The 13,447-nt window shown below is 46.8% G+C and overlaps 1 protein-coding gene across 6 annotated transcripts; it reads left to right on the forward strand.

The window, feature by feature from the left end:
- The first annotated feature begins 51 nt into the window (after positions 1–51).
- On the forward strand, positions 52–13,207 carry LOC118520071 (uncharacterized). Of its 6 annotated transcripts, none has more exons than XM_078056941.1 (7): positions 52–541; positions 725–1,043; positions 1,463–1,564; positions 1,865–2,009; positions 2,349–2,526; positions 2,868–3,476; positions 4,124–13,207. In XM_078056941.1, the coding sequence occupies exons 1-5, from the start codon at positions 502–504 to the stop codon at positions 2,379–2,381; spliced, it is 639 nt and encodes a 212-aa protein (XP_077913067.1). In that variant the 5' UTR covers positions 52–501; the 3' UTR covers positions 2,382–2,526; positions 2,868–3,476; positions 4,124–13,207. The 6 variants fall into 6 exon arrangements, 5 of the variants coding, with proteins under 5 accessions (XP_077913067.1, XP_077913068.1, XP_035923716.1 ...); XM_078056942.1 differs by having other exon boundaries at positions 2,868–3,010; positions 3,346–13,207; XR_004909512.2 differs by having other exon boundaries at positions 52–296; positions 2,868–13,207.
- The last annotated feature ends 240 nt before the right edge of the window (positions 13,208–13,447 follow it).

The raw sequence follows: 13,447 nt of genomic DNA on the forward strand, positions 1-13,447 counted from the left end.
AGTGTGCGCTGGTCAGGACGCATGGACTGTGGCCTGTGGCATTACCTTTGGGTGGTACCGACACAGGTGGGCCGGTGGCGCAGGGCTTGGAGCTTCGCCGGGCGCCGGGGCTGCGGACTCCAGACTTGGGAGCTTCTGGCGGAGCGAAGGGAGATGCGCGCTGCGGCCGGGCGCCTAGCTGCCTGCACCCAGAGCTCACAACGACCTCAACCTGAGAAAGACATTGGCGCCTGACACATTGGCGCAGCCGCCCCTGGTGTAGACAGGGGACAGAAACCCCCTGCCCAGTTGCAAAGGTGAGGTCCACACCAGCTCTAAAGCGGGGAAAGGGGGATCAATTACAGGAGTGCTGGGGTTGAGCAAGTTCGGCCACGGCGACAGTACCTGCGGGGTCTTTTGTGTTTGGGCGTCCAGAGTATAGTTAGGACTCGAAAAAGGAGGAAGAAAGTGCCTAGCAGAGAGCGAGTCCCTGGCTCCTCCACGACCTTCTTCGGAGCTCCTATGCCGCAGGAAGTCTTGGCAAACCCAGAGCTGGAGAGAGGTGGGTGGGCGGTGAGACCCCGGCGCTCCCCGATCCTCGAACCTCTCGGGTGCCTCCCCCATCCCGAGAAAAGCCGGGAGACTTGGAGGGGCAGGAGGGAGTAGGATGCTGAACTTGGGGAAGAGAGGAGACCAGGTTACGGAGGCATCGCTTCTCTTCTTTTCTTCCTTACTAAACCGCCAGCGCCGTATCCACACCGGAGGGAAAGGCCCCGAAGTGCCCCAGACGTGTGGCTTCCAGAACAGAAGTTGGGAGGATGCGCGCTCCAGGGCCAGGGGTGCACGGGGTACCACCCCGCAGCTCGGTCCTTGGACAACTCCGGGACCCGCGCGAGGGTTCCCAGACAGAGAACAGATTCTGAGAGGCTATCGAAGCTGAGACTGCAGACAAGGCTCCAAGGGCGCAGGCAGCGGAGGGGCGCGCACCGTGGGGGGAAGCGGCCTCTGCGGGCCGGGCTGGCGGCCGCCCTGAAACTGGCAGGTTCCAGACCGGAAAGGCGAAGGTGAGACGGTGAACTGTGAACTGACTCACGGGGCCCAGGGTTGTGAGGTTAGGGTATTGTTCAGCTTCAAAAAAAAAAAGAAAAAAAAAAAGAAAAGAAAGAAAGAAAAGAAAAGAGAAAAGAAAAGAAAAATCAATCAACTTGGGAAAGGGGGTAGGAGCAGAGGGCATTCCCCACCCCGGGTTGCAACTGGAAGAAAAGCCCAGGCTTCTACCTTGATGGGAGTCCCCAGGGACAAACCCGGGGCCTGCTTCTCAGCAGCAAGTCTGGGGCCCAGAGGCTACCCCTGCGCCCCTAGCTGCACCGACCGCCCCTTCCTCGGAGCCCGCCTGGGGTGCAGGTCCAGGCTTCCGGTGGGACGCGGCACCGGCTCTCTGGTGGCTCCAGAGGGTGGCCAGTCCCCTCCTTTCTCCTCTTAGGTGGACAAGGCCGGCTAAGAACTCTGGGAGGCCCCATCCAGAACAGCACCGTGGAGACCCTCCTGAGAGTCCCCTCAAAATAAAAATAACATTAAATCCCGGGTAATAACACTAAAAATAACATTAACCTTCACATATTTTTCCATGCGACTCCGTGGTTATTTTTTAATTCAAAAGCAAATTTGCCGGTGTCCCAGCTTTCCTCTGCCTGTGAAATCCCCCAGGCCTCCTGCCGCCCCAGGTCTGGCTGTCAGAGGTCTCCCCCGGCCCAGCAGCCCAGGTGGCACCCGCAAGTGCGGTCTCCCAGCCCAAATCTGTGTCCTCCACGGGACGTTCTCTGTGTTTCTAATGCTCCCGGGCCATTTTTTTTTTCTTCTTCTTCTTCTTCTTTCTTTCTTTCAGTTGTCGGAGAAAGAGTCGGATCTATAGAGGTTATAGTCACCACCTCGCCCACAGCCTCGTAAATCCCAAGCCAAGCCAAATGGGCCTTGGAGCCAAGAGCACCAAAGCCACCAAGAGCAACGTTCGCCACCTTTGTCACCCGGAGGTCGGGAGCCTCGGGGCTTGCTGCTGCGCGGTTATTCCCCGGTGACTTTGTGAGGCGCGCAGATGGGGGACGCCTCGGGCCCGCACTTAGGGCCGGCTGATGGATCGTCTCATTTCCCGACTTGATGGGCCGGAACCTGGGCTGGCGGGGCCGGCGGGGAGGGGGTGCGCGTGGGGACCCAGCCGGATGGCCCCGTGGGCCGGGTGGGAGGTTCTGGCCGCTGGATTTGGGTTGGGGAGTGAGGATGCGATACACGGATCTTACAGAAAAAGCTCGAATGCCGCCCCACCCCAACCAACGCGAAGTTATTCCTTCCTCCGTTTTCTGTTTTGGGCACAGGCGCCGCGTCCCCGGTCCCCGAGGACAGCGTGACTGTGAGTGCGGTGGCGGTTTTCCGGAGCTCCAGGCGCCGCGCCGCCTCCTTCCTGGGGCCTCGGCGTCCGCCCGCACCGCACGGTTGGCATCCTTTCCTTCGGGAAGCTGCGGGAGGATGGGACTCGGAAAGGACTCTTCCGGGGTGTGCAAGCCGTGGGGGGGGGGGCGGGGGGGGAGGAAAACCTTCATCCCGGGTCCATCTGAAGTCCGCTTCTCGCCTCGGACTGGGAACTTTGGAGGGAGACGGCGGGACCGGGGTGGAGAGTCAGGGTAGCGGCGGGGGTGTTGTAGAGAGGAAAGGACACATTGAGAGGCTTGCGTCCGGGCTGTCCTACCCTCTAGCCGAGACAGGAGTGGGAGGGGGCGAGAAACCCGGGGAGAACTCGAGGCTCAGCTTAGGGGAGAGGAGGATAATTGAACATAAGGGTGGGGTCACTGGGATTCCTGCTTCAGGGCCATAACTGTGGGTTTTTTCCCTTTCAGCTTCCCAGAATTTCCGCCAGGTCTCAGGAACTGGAACGCTGACTGTACTCCAAGTGTTCATCCCAGGCTGACTGGGCCTTGTTTGGCACTCAGGGCATCAGGCCTGCCATCGCAAGGAATCGCCATTCTGGGAGCATAGTTGGGTTAAGTGTCCTGGCCTACTCCCCACCTGCTGGGAAAGTGGGCACTCCTAAGGCCAATTTCTGGCCAGGAAAGTGCCCCAGGGGTCAGGGCATCCAGGTAGTGCACTGTCCAAACGCTAATTAGAAACCATATTTATAATGTGGTCTGTGGACCGGTAGCATCACCCTCACCTGGATACTGCAGAAGCTCAGGCCCCACCCACCCCACTGCATCAGAACCTGCATTTAAAAAGGTCACCTAGGGGATTTGTGCACCTTGCAGTTGGAGAAGCCCTGGCCCAATTTATAGAGTCTGAGTTTACCACTGCTAACTCATCCCGCCCTGTGTCTTCCAGCTTCATCTTCATCCTCTGTCAAATGGGAGGTGTTTCGGAGGTCCCCAGGGAACTCTTCAGCACCCCCTGAAACCACTTCAGACCAATGAAGTGAACATGTCTAGTGGGTGGAGCCTGGCAGGAATGCAGGTGTAAGTGTCCCCAGATGATTCTAATAGACAGGAAGAGCTAGTATAGAAATAACCCCCTTTACAGATTAGTTGAGATTCGGCCTGGACCCTGTGCAAGACTGTGAGTACAGTGGTTAACACCCCAGGCTCTATAGTCAGATTCACTCTGGTCCCAGCGGACGTGGCCTTGATCCAGCTAATTAACCTTGCCGTGCCTCAGTTTCCTTACCTGTAAAATGGAGTTGGTAATAATGCCCTACCACAAAGGGTATGGTTCAGATTTAGAACCAAGTGTTTAGAATCAAATTCAATAAATCTCAGCTTATAAGGCCACATTCCTCAAGCTCTCATTTTAAGCCAATGACAGCCTACTTATTTACCTCTCCCCTCCCCTGCCCCAAGCGACGGCTTGGCTTGGCTTCAATATTCATGTCTATTTTTCAATATTTTAAACGTGAAAACTAAAACTAATATTTTAAATCGCCTAGCCATTTAGTGAACCTGATCCTCTGTAAAGATCGATTTTTGCCACTTCCAGAAACACTAGCCAACTGTGCTTCTAGCTCTGTGGCTCACCATGGCAGCTACTGAATGAAAATACCTGGAGGGCTTGTTGGGACACAGATGGCAGAGCTCCACCCAGAGATGCTGATTCTGTGATTCTGTAGGACTGGAAAGGGGCCGAGCAATTGCATATCTAACAAGCCCCCAAGTAATGCTGATGCTTCGGGTCAGAGGGGACCACACTCTGCGAACCACAGTGCCAGATGAATGGTCTGCTCTGAGCATGGTGGAAATCTCAACAGCGGTGCTGTCCATAGAAATATACTGCAAACTACAATTGTAATTTTAAATATTCTGGTAGCCACATTTTATTCTTAAAATTGTTCTTTATTTTCTATTGAAATATATTTGACATATAACCTTGTATAAATTTAAGGGGTACAGTATGTTAATTGGATACATTTATATATTATGATGTGACTGCAATTGTAGCAATAGTTAGCACTTCCATCACCTCATATAATTATCATTTCTTTCTTTTTTTTTTTTTGTGGTGGGAATAATTAAGATCTAGTCCCTTAGCAAGTTTAATGATTATGATGCAATATTGTTATCTGTATATTGTGCACTAGATCTCAAGGACTTATTTATTGACTAGCTGAAAGTTTGGACCCCTAAACAATATCTTCCCTGGTAATCCACTTTACTCTCTGTTTTTGAGTCTGGTAGCCACATTTTATTTTATTTTATTTTTAAAAGATTTGCTTATTTATTTTAGAGACAGAAAGAGAGAAGAGCATGAGCAGGAAGGGCAGAAGGAGAGAGAGAGAGAATCTTAAGCAGACTCCACACTGAGTGTGGAACCCAATGCGGGGCTTGATCCCACCACCCTGAGATCATGACCTGAGCCGAAACCAAGAGTCAGATGCTTGACCTACTGTGCCATCCAGGTGCCCCCCACATTTTAAAAAGTAAAAAATAAAAGGGTAGAATTAATTTTAAGAACAGATTTTATTTAAAGGGGTATATCTAGAATTATCAATATTTCAACATTGAACCAATCACAAATAGTGATGAGCTACTTTGCATTTTTTATTAAATATAAATGTACTTTGTATTTTTGTATTAAATGTTTGAAATCTGGAGAGGAGTCTGATGCTGATGACATGTACTGTATTTGTTCTTTCAGTCATGTCATGGACAGGCCAAGAAGGCATTAAAAGTGATTTTGATAAGGGCCAAAAAATTGCAAAAAGTGAACGTTCTGGGAATCAAATGTTTATGCCAAACACAAGGTACGGAACTATTTTAAAGAATCACAGGTTGGCATAGTTGGAAGGTGCTGCAGAGATTTTTTGCAGCCAAATTATTGTTCCAACGAGGAAACCTAGACCCAGGGGGATTAAGTGCTGGGCTACAGCTCCCCTGCTTCCAGCCTTGATATCCCCAGCAGTAAGAGTGAAAACAGGACCCCAGAACTTGTGTTCTTGGCAAGACTCCCATCCTTACCTACTCCTCAACACTTATAGCCTCATGATCACCATCTGCCTGGAAGCCACCAAGACTATTCTCATGTGATCTTTATCACTATCAATGTCAGACACCCCAGGGCACTAGCCCCCTAGCTGCTTCTAATACGGCTCTGAAACCCCCCTACTGATGTCATCCCCCCCCTCCACCCCATCTTCTGAAACTCACTATCAGTTATCATTATTTCCCCTAAATCCTCAGTTTCTCTGAAAATTCCCCTCACCTGCTTGCTCTAGTCAGATCTGGATCTCATATGAGGACACCTCTCTCAAGAGAGAGTTGTCACTTCCCAAACTCCCCGTGCTGGGTCTGAAGGTGGGTGCATGTCCTCTTTGCTCCTCATTGCTGTTTTCCCAGACAATTCACTTCTTCTTCTCTAACCCCCTACTCCCCCAGCTTTGACTTTGGTGTCATCAGGTTGTAACTCCAACTACTCTTTCTTGTACCACCATGTACTCTTACCCCCCACCTAAACCTGGGGCATGTCTTGTTCCCTGAATATGTTAGTTACTGACTGTCACTCTCTGTCATTCCTTCTTCTTCTTGGTGGTTTCAGTGCCATCGGGATGGCTTTCTAATACCAAAGCCTCTAGTTCCTCAAGCTCCTTGCCACCAATGGTCTTACCTTATATCCTTTCTCAGCCTCTTAACCCATATTCTAATTTCCTTCTAGTCACTGCTCCATTTTTCTGCTTCCCTTCATAGCACAGCTCTTTGAAATAATTGTCTGCACTAGCTATCTCCACATTCTCTCCTCCCATTCTCTTGAACACACTTCAGTTGGGCTCTTATTTCCATAGTCCACAGAGGCTGGTCTTATTGAGGTGTGATGGCCTTTTGATGTGTCAACTAGGTTAAGCTAGGTTATTCAATCAAACAGCAATCAAGGTGTTGCTGTGAAGATATTGTAGGTGTGATTAAAGTCCATAATCAGTTGATGTTAAGTAAGGGAGATATTTTAGATTATCTGGTGGGCCTCATCTAATCAGTTGAAGGACATAAAGCTTCCCTGAAGAAAACAAATCTGCCTGTGGACACAAGCTTTAGCCCATGCCTGTGAGTTCCAGCCTATCTTTCCTGATGACCTGTCCTATGGAATTCAGACTTGCCTAGCCAGCCCCCACAACTGCATAATTCAATTCCTTGCAACAGGTCTCTTAATGTATATCTTCTACTAGTTCCACTTCTCTGGTTGAATCTTAACTGATAAATGAGGTTGTTCATGATTTCCAAGTTGCCAAATCCAATGGCAAAAATTCTCAGGTCTTACCTGACCTATCAGCAAAATGTGACACAGTGATCATTTCTTTCTCTTGGAAGCACTTTACTCATTGGCTTCCAGAGCTGTGCCCTCTTCTGGTGACTCTCTGGCTTCTTCACACTTCCTTCTGGTGGTTGCTCCTATCTGTCCTAACTCTTAAGGTTGGAATGCCTCAAACTTATTCTCTTCTCTTCCTACACTTAATCATTCCATCTTGTATCTTTAAATGAAATGTGTATGTTGATGAACCTAGATGTTCACCTCAACTACATCAAATGCCTACTAGGCATCTCTACTGGGATATATAAAGGCATTTCCAACCTAACATGTCCATGATAGTTAATTTTATGTGTCAACTTGGCTATGCTATGCTGCCCAGATGTTTGCCAAACACCAGATTAGATATTGTGGTAAATGTATGTTTTCAAGATGCGATCAACATTTACATCACTAGACTTTGAATAAAGCAGATTATTCTCATAATGTAGCTGAGCTTTATTCAATCACTTGAAGGCCATAAGAGAAAAGACTGAGGTGCCCCTAATGAAGAAGGGGTTCTGCTTCCAGACTACCTTCAGACTTGAGCTGCAAATCAACTCTTCCTTGGATCTCTAGCCTGCCTACCTGCCCTGCAGATTTCAGATTTGCCAGCATCCACAATTTCATGAGCCAATTCTTTAAAATAAATCTCTCTATATATACACACACTCTACTTGTTCTGTTTCTTTGGAGACCCTGGACTAATACAGTATCCAAAACCAAACTCCTAATTTCCCCCCTGCCCCCACCCCCTCAATCCCTGCTTCCTCTCAACCTTCCCCACTATAGTTAGCAGCAACTCCAGTTGCTCAGATACCAACCACATCCAATTCATCAGCAAATCCTACCATCTCTCCCTTCAAACCAGATCCACGATCTGACCACTTCTCACCATTTTCATTGCTATCTCCCCAGTCTCTGCCACCATCACCTCTTATCTAGATGAAAACCTCCTAGGTAGCCCCCTTTTCTATCTTGCCCCTCCCATAGCTTTTCTTTACATGGGCTCAAGAGTGACTCCACAGTGGTTTCTCGTTTCATTCAGATGAAAAAGACAAGCTTATAAGGCTCCATATGATATGGCCATTATTGCCTCTTCTATAATCTCTCAGTCTCCTCACTCTGCTCACATTCTGGACATTCTCCTTCCTCAGACCCTTTGCTCTTCCTGATTCCTCTGCTGGAAAGGCTCATCAGGAAGGATGAAGTTTGGCTGTAAAAGATGGAAGACCCCAAATAACTGTGGCTTAGACAAAATAGCAGTGTATTTCTGTCAAAGAAAATTCCAGGGGTCATGGCTCCAGGGCTGGTAGGCTGTTCTATGGTCTCAGAGCCTCACGTTTCTCCCACCTGGAAAGGATTTCATGCTCAGACCCCCTTATGGTCCAACCAGCATGAAGGAGCAAAAGGGACAGGAAAAAATGGGTCAAAAGAGAGACAACTGATATCTTTTAAGGAAGGTTTGCTAAAACTTCCTCTGTACACTTTCCCTGACATTCCATTGCCCAGAACATAATCACATGGTCATACCTTTCTTCAAGGGAGCCTGGGAAGTGTATTTATTCTGAGGAGCCATGAACCTAGTGGAAATTCAGAAGTTCTATTCCTGAAGGAGATGAACAGAAGGATATTGGGAGGAATGCCAGCAGTCTCCATCTTAGCATCTATTAAAAAGACAAAGATGGGGCATCTGGGTGGCTTAGTTGTTTAAGCGTCCAACTCTTGATTTCAGCTCAGGTCCTAATTGCAGGGTCGTGAGATTGAGCCCCACATCTGGCTCCACACCTAGCATGGATTCTCTCTCTCTCCCTCTGCCCCTCCCCTCTGCTTGTGCTCTTTCTCTCTCTCTCTCTCTCTCTCTCTCTCAAAAGCCAAACAAAAAAATGCCTAGTATGCCTTGGGCAAAGTGGTATGAAATTAGATTGGAGAGATAAGTAGGTGTGGCAGATTATTTCTAGAGATGGTTGCCAAAAATTCCTCCCATTCTTTGAACACTTATGTCACTCCTCTAATCAAGAAGCAGGTCTATCTTCCCTCCCCTTGAGTCTGGGCTGCCCTTGTGACTTGCTTTGACCAATAGAATGTGGTGGAAGTGATGTTATGTGTTTTGGCTTAGACTTTAAGAATACTGGTAGCTTCTTTTCTGTCCTCTGGAGATTCAGCTGCCAGGAAAAGACACTTGAACTTGCCCACTAATGCTGAGGGACCATGTGGAGAAGGAGAGGCCCAGGCAGCCATCCTGGCAGAGGCACCAGGCATGTGAGGGAAGCCATGTTGGACATTTCAGCCCCAGATGGGTTCCCAAACAAAGGCAGCCATACAAGTGATCCCAGCCTATACCAAATGGAGCAGAGAACTGACCAGCTGTTCTTTTGCTGAACCTCATGAAATATAATAAATTGTTGCTTCAAGCACTAAAGTTTTGGGATGGTTTGTTATGCAAGAGTAGATAACTCAAATAGCAGGGACCAGATGATGCAAAGATTTATAGGCTCGAGAAAGGTGTTTGGCTTTTATTTTTATTTTTATTTTAGTGCATTAGAGGATTTTAAATAGATCAGTTACACGATCTGATTTATACTCCAAGAAGGTTACTCTGCTACTATGTGGAAAAAGGGTTATATGGCTTCAAGAATGGTTGGGAATGAAACCAGGAAGCTGCTCAGTTGTCAAAGTGACAGATGGTGGGTGAAAGTGACTACGTCCAGGGCAGTTAACCCAGTAGAGTTGAGAAGCGGTTCCATTCCAGAAATATTTTAGAGGAAGAGCCAATAATACTTATTTATTGATTAGACCAAGGGACCAGAGAAAAAGAGCAAGAAAGATTATTCTTAGAATTTTTTAACCTGAGTCTGGGAAGACAGTAATATCATTAATCACTAAATTGTGGAAGAGCAGGTAAACAAACAAACAAACAAACCAGGAATTCTGTTTTGAGTAAGGTAAGTTTGAAAGGCCTATTATAATCTAATGGCAGCTCTAGGTGGGGCTCAACAAGGAGGAAGTGCTGAACATAAACTGTATGACTGATGACTGAGGATCCTTCTGCTATTTCAAGGTAAGGCTGTGTTGCTTTGCCCTGCCCTTAGTTCAGGCTTCACTTTCTCATACATGTGCAAAATATTAGTGAACCCAAATATTAGACTTTCACATTGGGAGGTAAATTTTAAAAAAGCACATTGTCCTTGAGACAAAGTCTCAGGACTGTCTTGGTACCTGGCGTGGCCATGCAGTGGGCCTGGGATGATTAATGGACAGGATTGTTCATGACCCACTTATGGGCTGTTTCTTCCATTATAAACCCTTTGAAATCTGGAATGCTGGCTGGATTTCATTTCAGTTGGAAATGCTACCATTCTTTGTCTTTTTTTTTTTTTATTTTTTAAAGATTTTATTTATTTGACAGAGAGAGACACAGCGAGAGAGGGAACACAAGCAGGGGGAGTGGGAGAGGGAGAAGCAGGCGTCCCGCGGAGCAGAGAGCCTGATGTGGGGCTCGATCCCAGGACCCTGGGATCATGACCTGAGCTGAAGGCAGACGCTTAACGACTGAGCCACCCAGGTGCCCCCTTTTTTTAATCATAAAACAAACCCAAACAACACCTCCCACAAACCCTACAATCTATTCATATCTCTAGATGTTTTCTTATTAAAATATAGTGCATATTATAGCATCTGTGTACCTATTTGTTAAAATATTGTCTTATTTGTTAAAATATTCATGATGGCAAATAAAGATCCAAAGCTGATTAGTTCTCACTGGCTTTGGTGATCAACTGATCATTCAAGAGTAACTTATTATAAGGGGCACCTGGGTGGCTCAGTCGTTAAGCGTCTGCCTTTGGCTCAGGTCATGATCCCAGGGTCCTGGGATCGAGCCCTGCCTTGGGCTCCCAGCTCAGCGGGAAGCCTGCTTCTCCCTCCCCCACTCCCCCACCTTGTGTTCCCTCTCTCACTATATCTTTCTCTGCCAAATAAATAAATAGAATCTTTAAAAAAAAGTAACTTACTATGGAATATTCATGGCTTTTGTTGTTTATGTGTCTCACCAATAGGCAGTGCATGAGGAAAGAGGGAGCAAAACCTGAATACTTTTTCCTGATTGACTAATCCAATAAGCAGAAGTCAAGACTCATCTTTTTGTATGACATCAAGGAATTTGCTGTCTAATGGGGAAGTTAAGACACATACACAGGCATCCAGCACACTCTGGCCACTGGAAGTACTTTTTCTTTATTTTTTTAAACTGAAATAAATCCAATTTGAATTCTCTTCCCCAATCCCATTAACTCTCCAAGGCTGAGGACAAGCCCAGTGTAGCAGACACTCTTCATGCCCTTCTCCTACGTGCATGGTTCCCCTGCAGCGAGTGGAAGCTTGTTCTCCCTGATTCCCTTGCATCACAGGGAAGCTTGTTAATGCTTCGTATCTCAAGCACCTCTAGCTTCTTTCCATGGGCTTTCCCCAGCCCCAGGACCTTGCTCAGCCCATAAGGGGCAGGTGAAAGTGCTCTGAGGTTACTACTTCTACGAAGAACTCTCATTCAGTGAGAGGCGAAAGTTGGAGGACACATACCCTTGTCTTCGACCCTGGTGGGACAACTGAGGTTAGTGCTGCATTTCCTTCACAAAGTCCCCTGTGGGATTGAGTCTCAGTTGCCCCTAGCAGTAACAGCCCCCAGAATTATACCTTTATTGTTCTACACCCTCACCCCAATGCTTCATTATGTTTTATGGTGTCACCTCCCCAAAAATACTTGTCTGAGGGCCTACTTTTTGCAGAACACATGTAGACATCAAGCGTCACTTGATTGTCTTCTTGCCCTTCTTTAGAATGATGCAATGACACTGTGAGGCCCGGGGCGTGGGGGAGGTGCCCACTCCTCAGCCAATGCTGCCATTGTTCCTTGTCCCAACCAGCATGGACTGGGCTCCGTGTCCAAGGCAGCCTTCTCTCTTGGCAGCTCCCTTCCTTCTGTAAAGGCTTATGAAGCAGTTGGGTAGCCTTCCCATCTGAGGTTCTGCCGCTGCCTGGGCCCTGGGTTTCTGAAAGCCGGTGTGTTTGAGGGCTCCAACAACACTTATGGCTTCTCCTCTGCAAAAGCTGCAAAGGTGGGTTCTTGCCACTCTACTCCTCAACTCTGGGAGCACCTCCATCCCCTTCCCTCTTGTCCACTTAGCTTAAAAGATCAAGGGCCTGGCAAACCTTCTCTGTAAAGGGCAAGATAGTAAATATTTTAGACTTTGTGGGCCATCCAGTCTCTGTCACAACTATTTAACCCTTGCTGTTGTAACATGACAGCAAACATAGGTTGTACAGAGATGGAGGAGTGCGCCTGTGTTCCAATACAACTTTATTTATGGACACTGAAATTTGAATTTTATATAATTTTTATGAGTCAAAAAATGGTTTTCTTTAAAATTTTTTTTCTAACCCCTTAGAAATGTAAAAACTATTCTTAGCTCATGGGCCATGCAAAAGCAGGTAGCAGATAGGATTTGGCCAGTGGAGCATAGTTAGCTGATCCGTGGGCTAGACTTTTAAAAGCAAAGTCCTATTTAGATTTTATTATGCCGCTGAACTCCTTTTTGATTGGTTTTATTTAAATCCTATATAATGTTAGGAATGTGTTCAATCTCTCAATTCCTGACATAGTACCAACAAATAAATTCTTCTAGGGCAAGGATAATATCCCTTTGCATTTTCCCTATAGTAGCTTGTGTGGTGGTCTACGTTAAATTTATTTATAATAGCACCAAAAGTAAGGAGCTTATTATTTGTTCTTTACTGTGCTCTGTGCCATGGGACTCCATTGTTTCCTCATTTGAAGAAGAAATGATAAAGCCCACACTAATGGGTTGCCATGACAATTAAATGACATTGTGTCTGGGGTGGTGCTTTGTCAATTGCTATTGTAAAATGTCAGGGGGTATTGTGATCATGGTTCATATGTATTAGATATGATCTCTCACAAGGTGGTGGTTCTGTAGAGAAGAGAAATTTGGATTTTATTCTTTGATCTTCTACTGTATAGTTTTGTGACCTTGGATTCAATAATTTCTCCATCTGTACAGTGGTGATAATGTTCTTGACCTGCCTGTAACATGGGAATTAAATGAGAGAGATTGTTAAATGCTATAATCATGGAAGATTTAACTCTGACATATGGGGTCTGTGCTAGGAGGGTATGTATGTTTACGTGTGGTTAGGCAGAAATCTAAGATGACAATCAATATTCCTGCCCCTTGCATATATACTTTGTATAATCCCTTCCTCTTGAGTGTGGGCAGGGCTGCATATGATGAGCTTCACTTCCTTGATTAGGTTATATTACATTAGAAAGTTGAAAGAAGTTTGCAGATATAATTAAGGTACCAAACCAGTTGACTTTGAGTTCATCAGAAAAGAGATTATTCCAGGCTACCTGAGCTAATCAAATGAGTCCCTAAAAGGGGCTGGGCCCTTCCTGGAAGAGGAGAAATACAACAGAGATCTTCTGCTGCTGGCCTTGCAAAAGTAAGCTGCCATGTTAAAAAGAGGACCTATGGATAAGGCCATGTGGCAAGGAATTGTAGGCAGCTTCTAGGAGCTGAGAACAGCCAGCCAGGAATGGGGATCTCAGTCCTATAACTGCAAGGAACTGAATTCTGCAAACAAC

Source organism: Halichoerus grypus, chromosome 10 (assembly GCF_964656455.1).
Source record: "Halichoerus grypus chromosome 10, mHalGry1.hap1.1, whole genome shotgun sequence".
NCBI lineage: Eukaryota > Metazoa > Chordata > Mammalia > Carnivora > Phocidae > Halichoerus > Halichoerus grypus.

Excerpts from the sequence above, each read along its gene's own strand:
- LOC118520071 (XM_036067822.2), top strand. The coding sequence starts at position 502 with ATGCCGCAGGAAGTCTTGGCAAACCCAGAGCTGGAGAGAG. Across the intron at positions 542-724 it reads AAACCCAGAGCTGGAGAGAG|CGCCGTATCCACACCGGAGG; the intron begins GTGGGTGGGCGG and ends CTAAACCGCCAG. Across the intron at positions 1,565-1,864 it reads AAAATAACATTAAATCCCGG|TTGTCGGAGAAAGAGTCGGA; the intron begins GTAATAACACTA and ends TCTTTCTTTCAG.